Below are 9,556 nucleotides of genomic sequence, written 5' to 3'. Positions count from 1 at the left end.
GCCTCCTCTAGCTCCGCCCCTACCCCTCCACGCGAGGCCGGCCCTGCCGGAGCGGCCGCCGCAGCGCGCGCAGGCGCAGAACCCGCACGGTGGGCGCGCTGACCAATAGGGCGAGCGAGCGCGCTAGGCGGAAGGGGAAGCGAGGGCCGTCCCGCCCTACATGGCCATCCGATTGGTCGATGGTTCCCGCGGAAATCACAGCTCCCTCCCCGGCACCGCCCGCCTCTCCTCGCCCGCCTATTGCGAGAACTCTGTGGAGACGGGTGTGGCCGGACTTTTCAATTTATTGAACTGTTGGGACCCGCGTAGGGAGGACAAGGAAAGCACTGAAAGGCCCTGGACAGCTTCCCTGCGCAAAGAGTGAGAAGAGTGGGTCAGGGATGGTCGAGCAGCTCCCTCGGGCTCAAACCTGTGTTACAGGCTGAGACCGTGATTACGGAGAAGCTGGCGTTCTGTTTGGATCTGAGGAAGCCGGCCAGGGAGCCTGGGGTAAAACCCAGCGTCACAGCGCAGGGGTGAGGCTGAAGCAATCGCACACAGCGCTCAAGTGGCTCCAGTGCCTTAATAGATGATTTATGAGGGAGCCTTAGATACTCGAATTCCTTGGTGGCCCAAACGGTAAAAGCGTCTGCCTACAATGCGGGAGACCTGGGTTCGATCCCTCGGTCAGGAAGATCTCCTGGAGAAGGAAATGACAACACACTCCAGTACTTTTGCCTGGAAAATCCCATGGGCGGAGAAGCCTGGTAGGCTACAATCCATGGGGTCGCAAAGAGTCGGACACGATTGAGTGACTTAACTGTCTCTTTCTTAGATATTCCACCACTTCTCTCCAAGAAGGTCGGGTCGATCATCATATCCACCCATCCTGAAAATCAGAAGTCTCTCCCCCCTGGGGCAGTTTAACTCCCTGCTTCCCCATCAGATGGGGACCCTGCATTGGAAACTGCTGTCCAGCCCCCCTGATGGCTCAGTTGGTAAAGAATCTGCCTGCAATGCAAGAGACCCAGGTTTGATTCCTGGGTCAGGAAGATCCACTGGAGAAGTGATAGGCTACCCACTCCAGTATTCTTGGCCTTCTCTTGTGGCTCAGCTGGTCAACAATCTGCTACAGTGTGGAAGACCTGGGTTCAGTCCCTGGGTTGGGAAGATCCCCTGGAGAAGGGAAAGGCTATCCAATCCAGTATTCTGGCCTGGAGAATTCCATGGATTGTGTGGTCCATGGAGTCGCAAAGACTCTGACAGGACAGAGCGACTTTCACTTTCACTCCAGCCCCCAGCCCCACTGCGCAGGAACTGCTCCCTTTGTAGAACAGGGACCATCCCAGTTGCAATTCCCTCTGCTCCTCTAGGAGGCTAGCTTACTCCTGGTATACTCAGCCCGCCCTGTCTGCAGACACAATTGGTTCCCGGTTCTGTATACAGGAAGTCCTCCACCCCCTCACCAGCCATTGACCAAGAGGGGAACAGAGATGCTTGGGTGAACTGGCTTCTGTTGCCTTGTACTGAAAATACAAACTGAGGTAGATGAACCTAGAACCTGTTACACAGAGTGAAGTAAATCAGAAAGAGAAAAATACTGTACATTAATGGATGTTTGTGCACGCTAAGTAGTTTCAGTCGTGTCTGACTTTGCAATTCTATGGACTGTAGCCTGCCAGGCTCCCGTCCATGGGATTCTCCAGGCAAGGATACCGCAGTGGGTTGTCATGCCTTCCTCCAGGGGAATCTTCCCGACCCAGAGATTGAACCTGCATCTCTTGTGTCTCCCTTCGTTGGCAGGCAGGTTCTTTATCACTAGTGCCACCTGGGAAGCCCATACTAATGTATGTGTGTGTGTATATACATATATATACACATAATCTAGAAAAATGGTACTGATGAACGTATTTGTAGGGCAGGAACAGAGACAGATGTAGAGAATGAATTTGTGAGCAGCACAGCAGGGGAAGGGGAGGATGGGATTAACTGAGAAAGTAGCACTGAAATACATACATTATCTTGTGTAAAGTAAACAGCTAGTGGGAAGTTGCTGTGTGGTGCTCTGTGACAACCTAGAGGGGGCGGATGGAGGCTCAAGACAAGAAGGGATATATCTATGCTTAGGACTAATTCACGTTGTATGGCAGAAACCAACACAACATTGTTAAGCAATTATCCTCAAACTTTTTTTTTTTTTTTAAATCATATATATACTGACCTTCTCCCCCTACCTCTTTGGAGCAGTTTCTCAGAACTATTTGAAATGGTATCTCCTGGGCTATACTTCTCATTTTGTCCCAAATAAAACAACTCAAAAAAAAGAGAGTAAGAAAAAAGAAAAGATAGAGGCAATGAGATCTGAAGAGCAAAGTTCAAGATTTTGTGTCATTTACTAGCAGAGTGCTCCTGTGAAAATTATCTTTTTTTTTTTTTCTGACCATTAGGGCCCTCATTTCACAAATGAGGGCAATAACCCCTCATTTTTGTTATCTAAAATAGAGCCAAAGCACCTGGAACAGAAGCATCAGAATGTCACTCAGATATTGTTTCTTTTCTTCTTTCCCTAGATTCTCTGGATCACTTCCTCATCTCGTCCTCGGTCTAACTCTGGATATGGGGTAGGTTGCTGAATATTGCCTGAAGACTCAAATTTTGCCACCTGGATCTCTGGGATGGGCCACCTCAAAACCGGGCAGGGCTCACCACAGCCCGACTCCTCTCTGGGTCAAAGTTTGCATTTGTGATGTCCAGGTGGGGACACGGTTCCTGACACCTGACAGGCACTGGGAAGCAATGGTCTGAAGAATGAGTGGGTCTGGTGCCGAAAGATGATACATCCTCGGAAAGTCCTTTAGGGGGGTGTCCAGTTGTTTCCATAGAAAACATCATCATCAGAGTGATCACAGCTGACTTCATAGGCAGGGGGTGGAGTCAGAGGTTCCAATCTGGGGGTTGTCCACAAGGTCTGCAAATCAGGAACAGTGGACGCAGCCCGTGACCACCGAAGCCGCAGGCTGACTGGAGGTCTTCTAGGACTTGCTGAGGTCACAGACCCCTCTGAGCCCACTCGCCTGTCCAGTCTGGCTCTCCTGGGCTCCTCTGGGTGGTTAGGCTGTCCTTCCTCAAGTCCTGGGGGGATTACAATGCTGCTGTAAGAGGGGGGTTGGTCCAGCTCTTGGGGGTGCGGCTGTGGCTGTGGCTCCGTCACTGTGGCTTCGACATAGGTTGGCACCTCAAAGGCTTCGTTGTCCCTGAGTGGGGGTGGGGGGAGAAATAAGGCCATTAGTGGCTTCCTAAAAGGAGCCTTTTTTCCCTTTCTGTCTTCTATCAGCAAAAGACCCCTCCACTCCCTGCTATCAGTGAGCAGGGAAAGCAGAATCTGTATGCCTGGAGGCCAGAAATACAAAGGAAGAATGGGTCCACGTGTACTCTTCCAGTCCTGCCCACCCCTCAACTCACCGTGCATTGCTGGAGGCCCCTGGGCTCTCGGTCTGCACTGATCGAGACCCCCATTCCAAAAAACAGGCCAGGAGGCAGCCCAACAAAAAGAAGCCACCCAAGCTGAGAAGGAAATAAGCCACAGGGGTGATGTCCGGCCGTATCCCCAGCAAAGCCAGCCCCAGGAGGAAGGAGGTGCAGCACAGGAAGAGAAGCGGCTTCTCCAGTTTCCCCCACAGCTGGCCTGGCACCATGGCCCCTCCCCAGGCTCCTGCAAAAAGACACACAGCTGTTGTGTCCAAACTAGCAGTTGGCATCACGGCTGGGTCAGATTTCAAAGTAAGCCTATCAGACACCTCTGTCTGGCTTTGTTCTTTCTATATCAAATCAAAATAAAAGGCCCAAAGAAATGATCTGCAGGGTCCTCCCACCCCCAGCTCTGGAGTTTTCTCTAGGATCACCTAGGAGTATGATCCCGGGGTATCGATATATTTGGAACAGCCAGGAAACCAGCCCAGGAGTTCTGACTCCCAGCCCCTGTGTAAGCGTATTTGCTGTGCTCTGACCTCTAGTTCCTTCCTTTTTCTTTCTTCCCTGTGACTTCTCTTCCAGCTCCACATTTCTATGCCTTCCAGGTCCCAGTAGCGGGCAGGCTCTGCCTGGGGCCTCTCCGTGCTCCCGGCATCTCAGGAATCCAGGTGATGGGCAGGCCACGCCCCTTATTTTTGCTGGCTCTGAATCTACCCCCCCCCCCCCACCTCCCCAGTCCCAAGCCCTCAGTCTGACCTCAGCCTTACCCTATTTGACCCCCGTCTTCCCATTTCCTCCAATCAGCCCATGCTCCAGTCGGAGGGAGAAAAGTGTATACAGACACAGGATACAACTGCCCGAGTGTCTTACAGACCAGGGTCTTGAGTGAGGGACCTCGGTCCACTAATTCTTGACCTCTCCCCGTCCCACGTCTGTCAGGGTCCACCACCCTCTATGGGCCCTAACTCAGTAAACTCAGACTTCAAGTGTCCTGCCTGAAGTTATTACCAAAGGGGCTCTGAGGCTGGTGGGGAGAAGCCTTTTCTTTGCTCTGCAACACAGCAGCAACCAGGCAGCCTGCCAGGAGTCCCCTGAACTCTGCACAGGAAGGAGTCACAGGTTCTAGAAAGGGGCCAGACGCCCTCCTTACACCCCAGTCCCAAAGGCACGACCCTCCTGCCCTCTTACCTGCGCTAGGACTTCCACACCTGTCTGAGCTCACTCGGCAGTAAGTAGGTTGGGACAGGGGGAGGAGGAGGGAGGAAGAAATGGGGCGGAGCCCACTGGTTCCACCCACTTTTGTGCCCAGATCCCTACATTCCTGCGCAAGCTTCCTCCTTCCTTTCTGCTCAAGGCTGAACTCCTACTTTTGCCCCACCTGGAATTTTTCTGACTCTTAGTTACTCTATCCCCAACCCCCACAGAGCCCTAGAGAGAGTACTCCCCAACCTCACCCTCAGTGATCTTTGTACTTTGGATCAGAGTTAAATTCATCTTTCCTTCTCCCTTCTTAGGGCACTTGGTATTCCCTGCAGTTTGCATTATATTTAGCTAATAATGTTTTGTGCCTGGGAGCAAGATGTCAAGCTGGGCCTGTGGGGCTCCTGGGCACGGAGATCTTTTTGTCCCCCATTTCTTAGAGTCAAAACTCCAGCCTCCATGACCTTCTCCGAGTTCCAAAGAGCAGAACAGTTGCTAATCAAGGGAGGAACAGTCAGGAAACCACCTGAGGCAAGATTAAAGGGACCAGAGAGGCTCAAGGTTAGGAGCCCCAACCACCTAAGACCCTGAATACATCCTCACTCTTTTGAAACTTTGCAGAAGAAAGAATGCAAGACTGTTACTGCCTAGACCCTTATCACACACCCTTGCCCAACTATATAACCTCTCCCTACTCACCCCGGAGTGGGGCACATTTCCTGAGACCCCACTGTTTTTTTTGTGGCCAGCCATTCTTTCTTTCTCCTCCATAACTGTCTCCATATTTATGTTTGGCATTGGTGCACAGAGAGCCAAGATTTTGGCAACAAGCAGAGCAGAGACTGTGGTTTATTTAATCTCCGTGTATCACATAGTGCTTTGCACACTGATATGTCCTGCTTCCCTTACCAAAGTATCATTTCTATAAATTCCTATTTTCTGCAGACCTGTAAGATGTGTTCGTGTGTATGCTACTTTGCTCAGTTAACTCTTTTTTGTTTTAAATTTTAATGCTATAAATTTTATTGAGGATGATGGGATAGTACTTTATGTGCTGTGTAAGTGTGTGCATGCTCAGTCGTGTCTGACTCTGTGGACTGTAGCCCCCAAGTTCCTCCATCCTTGGGTATTCTCCAGGCAAGAATACTGGAGTGGATTGCCACTTCCTCCCCCAGGGGATTTTCCCATCCCAGGGAGCTGACTGGTGTGTCCTTCATTTCAGGCAGATTCTTTACCGCTGAGCTGTTGAGGAAGCCCCTACTTTGTTACCAAGTCCAAGCTCACTCTGTGCATTGTGCAACAGACCAATGAATCTGGAACACGAGATGTTGAGGTAAGGAAGATGACTTTATTTGGAAAGCTGGCTTACCGAGAAAATGGCAGACTACCTTCCCTAAGTTTCAAAGGGCGGTTTCAGACAGTTTCTAATTAGGGAAGTAAAGGAATGTAGAAACAAAGGAAGAGCAGTCAAGAAACAATAGTTCCATGATTAAGCAGAGTCCTGGTTCCTCCTCAAGGGATATAGTAACAATATATCTGAGACTTTTTATCGGAACTGAGGCCCCCACCTAGGTGGAGGATGGTAACTTTAGACCGAGCACAAGTTTGGCCACCTAATGCAAGGAGTCAACTCATTGGAAAAGACCCTGATGCTGGGAAAGATTGAGGGCAGGAGGAAAAGGGGATCGCAGAGGATGAGGTGGTTGGATGGCATCACTGACTCAATGAACATGAGTTTGAGCAAGCTCCGGGAGACAGTGGAGGATAGGGAAGCCTGGCGTGCTGCTGTCATGGGGTCGCAAAGAGTCCAACAGGACTGAGTGACTGGACAACAACAACAAAGACTGCAGACAAAAGGTGAAGGGGGCTGAAGAGGATGAGACAGTTAGATAAGCATCTCTGACTCAGTGGATGTGAATTTAAGGAAACTCAGGGAGATAGTGCAGAAGGCCCTGGCTTGCTGCAGTCTGAGAGGGTAGCAGATAGAAAGGCCAGAGATCCCCAAGCAGCAGGAGGAAATAAAGTGCAAGTGGCAGAGGTTTTTTTCCTTCTCTACACAAAATTAAAAGAGGCTTCTTTTAATTATGTGTTGATGACACCTGGTTCTGCCTTGAGCTAACCAATATGTTTTTCTTATGGAAATTTTTCCTTAAGCTATGGTAATGAAATTATGTATTTGCTTAGAATCTACCTTTCTTCAAAATGGTTCTGCCTAAGACTAACCTTCACTTCATGGAAAATAGATGGGGAAACAGTGGAAACAGTGTCAGACTTTATTTTCTGGGGCTCCAAAATCACTGCAGATGGTGATTGCAGCCATGAAATTAAAAGACGCTTACTCCTTGGAAGGAAAGTTATAACCAACCTAGACAGCATATTAAAAAGCAGAGACATTATTTTGCCAACAAAGGTCCGTCTAGTCAAGGCTATGGTTTTTCCTGTGGTCATGTATGGATGTGAGATTTGGACTGTGAACAAAGCTGAGCCCCAAAGAATTGATGCTTTTGAAGTGTGGTGTTGGAGAAGACTCTTGAGAGTCCCTTGGACAGCAAGGAAATCCAGCCAGTCCTGAGTTGAGTGTTCATTGGAAGGACTGATGTTGAAGCTGAAACTCCAATACTTTGGCCACCTGATGTGAAGAACTAACTCATTTGAAAAGACCCTGATCCTGGGAAAGATTGAAGGCAGGAGGAGAAGGGGACGACAGAGGATGAGATGGTTGGATGGCATCACTGACTCGATAGACATGAGTTTGAGTAAACTTCAGGAGTTTGTGATGGACAGGGAAGCGTGGCGTGCTGCAGTCCATGGGGTCGCCAAGAGTCGGACACGACTGAGCAGCTGAACTGAACTGAAGACTAACCTTGTTTTCTTTTCTCAAACCTTGGGCTGATAACGGCTCAACAAACCAGTATTCATGTCAATTGTTTTGTGGCCAGGGATGATACACCTTGTCCCGTTCTATCTCAAAAATGCATATTGTAGGAGACAGGCCTGGTAAAACTCCCTCAGCCTTGAGGTGTCTCTCTTATCTGATTAAGAGCTTGCTAACAGACAGAAAATACCTTGCTAAAAACTAGCAAGGGGGCATTCTTTCTGCTCCCTTCTGATGTCTATGTTAGAAATTTTCTCTCTCTCTCTTATATTTTAATAAAATTCTGTTACACAAAAAGCTCCTGTGGTCAAGCCTGGTCTTTGGCCCTGGATTAGATCCTCTCCTCTGGAGGTCACAAATCCCGGCATAGCACACGGCTCGCAGCAGCAACCTTAAAGTCCATGGGGTTGCAAAGAGTCAAACATGACTTAGTGACTGAACAACAAAAATGAAATAAAAAGATTAGGCTATTGTAATTGTAGGTTTGCAGAAGAGAAATAGCTAAAAGATTAGTAAATAGCTCTAGGGTTTTTCTGGTGGCTCAGTGGTAAAGAATCTGCCTATCAATGCAGGAGACACAGGTTCGATCCCTGAAAAGAGAAGATATCCCGGAGAAGGAAGTGGCAACCCACTCCAGTATTCTTGTCTGGAAAATCCCATGGACAGAGGAGCCTGGAATGCTACAGTCCATGGGGTCACAGAGAGTCTGAAACATGTACAGTACAGACTTGTGTACTGATCAACAGTGACAACAAAATTCCTGGAGTACCACCCTGTTACCTCAGTTCATTCAGTTCAGTTCAGTCGCTCAGTCTTGTCGACTCTTTGCGACCCCGTGAATTGCAGCACGCCAGGCCTCCCTGTCCATCACCAACTCCCGGATTTCACCCAGACTCATGTCCATAGAATCAGTGATGCCATCCAGCCATCTCGTCCTCTGTCGTTCCCTTCTCCTCCTGCCCCCAATCCCTCCCAGCATCAGAGTCTTTTCCAATGAGTCAACTCTTTGCATGAGGTGGCCAAAGTACTGGAGTTTCAGCTTCAGCATCAGTCCTTCCAATGAACACCCAGGACTGATCTCCTTCAGAATGGACTTGTTGGATCTCCTTGCAGTCCAAGGGACCCTCAAGAGTCTTCTCCAACACCACACTTCAAAAGCATCAATTATTCGGTGCTCAGCTTTCTTCACAGTCCAACTCTCACATCCATGCATGACCACAGGAAAAACCATAGCCTTGACTAGACGGACCTTAGTCGGCAAAGTAATGTCTCTGCTTTTCAATATGCTATCTAGGTTGGTCATAACTTTTCTTCCAAGGAGTAAGCGTCTTTTAATTTCCTGGCTGCAGTCACCATCTGCAGTGATTTTGGAGCCCCCCAAAATAAAGCCTGACACTGTTTCCACTGTTTCCCCATCTATTTCCCATGAAGTGATGGGACCAGATGCCATGATCTTCGTTTTCTGAATGTTAAGCTTTAAGCCAACTTTTTCACTCTCCTCTGTTACTTTCATCAAGAGGCTTTTTAGTTCCTCTTCACTTTCTGCCATAAGGGTGGTGTCACCTGTTACCTCACCACCAACCAATTAGAAGAAAGTCACACACCCTACAAACTTCACCACTTATTTTGCCTTTAAAAACTCTTTCCCCAAACCATCAAAAGACCACTGGGTCTTTTGACTATGGGCCGCCCACTCTCTTTGCATGGCCCTTATAGTAAACCTTTCTCTGTCCCAAATTCCCATGTTGAAGTTTGTCTGGCCTCACTGTGGGTCAGGCAAGTGAACCAGTGTTGGGCAACACTTCCACTGTGAGTGTCTCAAGGTGAGTGATCAGTTTCAACCATCTCTGAATCTAACACAGTTCCTGACACGGTAGGTGCTCACTGAGCACAGTTGAGTGTTCTCATTAGAAGGCTACCGATCCAGCTGGCCTTGCCGCAGCCTGGGGATCTGGGATCCATTCTTTTCTGTTTGGGATCTGGTGGTAAGTCTGGGTGAGGCAGGTGCTGGGAGGCACAGAGTGGCTGGAG

General features: G+C 49.1%; 1 protein-coding gene across 3 annotated transcripts; it reads right to left on the bottom strand.

Annotated features, from left to right (window-relative positions):
* Nucleotides 1–2,353: 2,353 nt before the first annotated feature.
* On the bottom strand, nt 2,354–4,680 carry TMEM139 (transmembrane protein 139). 3 transcript variants are annotated; one of them, XM_042248958.1, is made up of 4 exons: nt 4,639–4,680; nt 4,459–4,548; nt 3,442–3,691; nt 2,354–3,233 (listed from the first exon to the last, which is right to left on the bottom strand). In XM_042248958.1, exons 3-4 carry the CDS (start codon nt 3,672–3,674, stop codon nt 2,834–2,836), a joined length of 633 nt encoding a protein of 210 aa, XP_042104892.1. In that variant the 5' UTR covers nt 3,675–3,691; nt 4,459–4,548; nt 4,639–4,680; the 3' UTR covers nt 2,354–2,833. The 3 variants fall into 3 exon arrangements, with proteins under 3 accessions (XP_042104892.1, XP_012032683.1, XP_014950900.1); XM_012177293.4 differs by lacking the exon at nt 4,459–4,548; XM_015095414.4 differs by lacking the exons at nt 4,459–4,548; nt 4,639–4,680 and having other exon boundaries at nt 3,442–3,971.
* Between the last annotated feature and the right edge of the window lie 4,876 nt (nt 4,681–9,556).

Source organism: Ovis aries, chromosome 4, assembly GCF_016772045.2.
Source record: "Ovis aries strain OAR_USU_Benz2616 breed Rambouillet chromosome 4, ARS-UI_Ramb_v3.0, whole genome shotgun sequence".
Classification (NCBI taxonomy): Eukaryota; Metazoa; Chordata; class Mammalia; order Artiodactyla; family Bovidae; genus Ovis; species Ovis aries.
The sequence above is the reverse complement of the archived record's forward strand: the minus strand, read 5'-3'. Positions and strand labels throughout refer to the sequence as shown.

What these genes read in the sequence shown, in the direction of transcription:
- TMEM139 (XM_015095414.4), bottom strand. Translation starts at nt 3,737, where the DNA reads ATGCCAACTGCTAGTTTGGACACAACAGCTGTGTGTCTTTTTGCAGGA. An exon ending in GGGGCCTCCAGCAATGCACG is followed by an intron (nt 3,234 to 3,441) that starts GTGAGTTGAGGG and finishes ACCCCCACTCAG; the next exon opens with GGACAACGAAGCCTTTGAGG.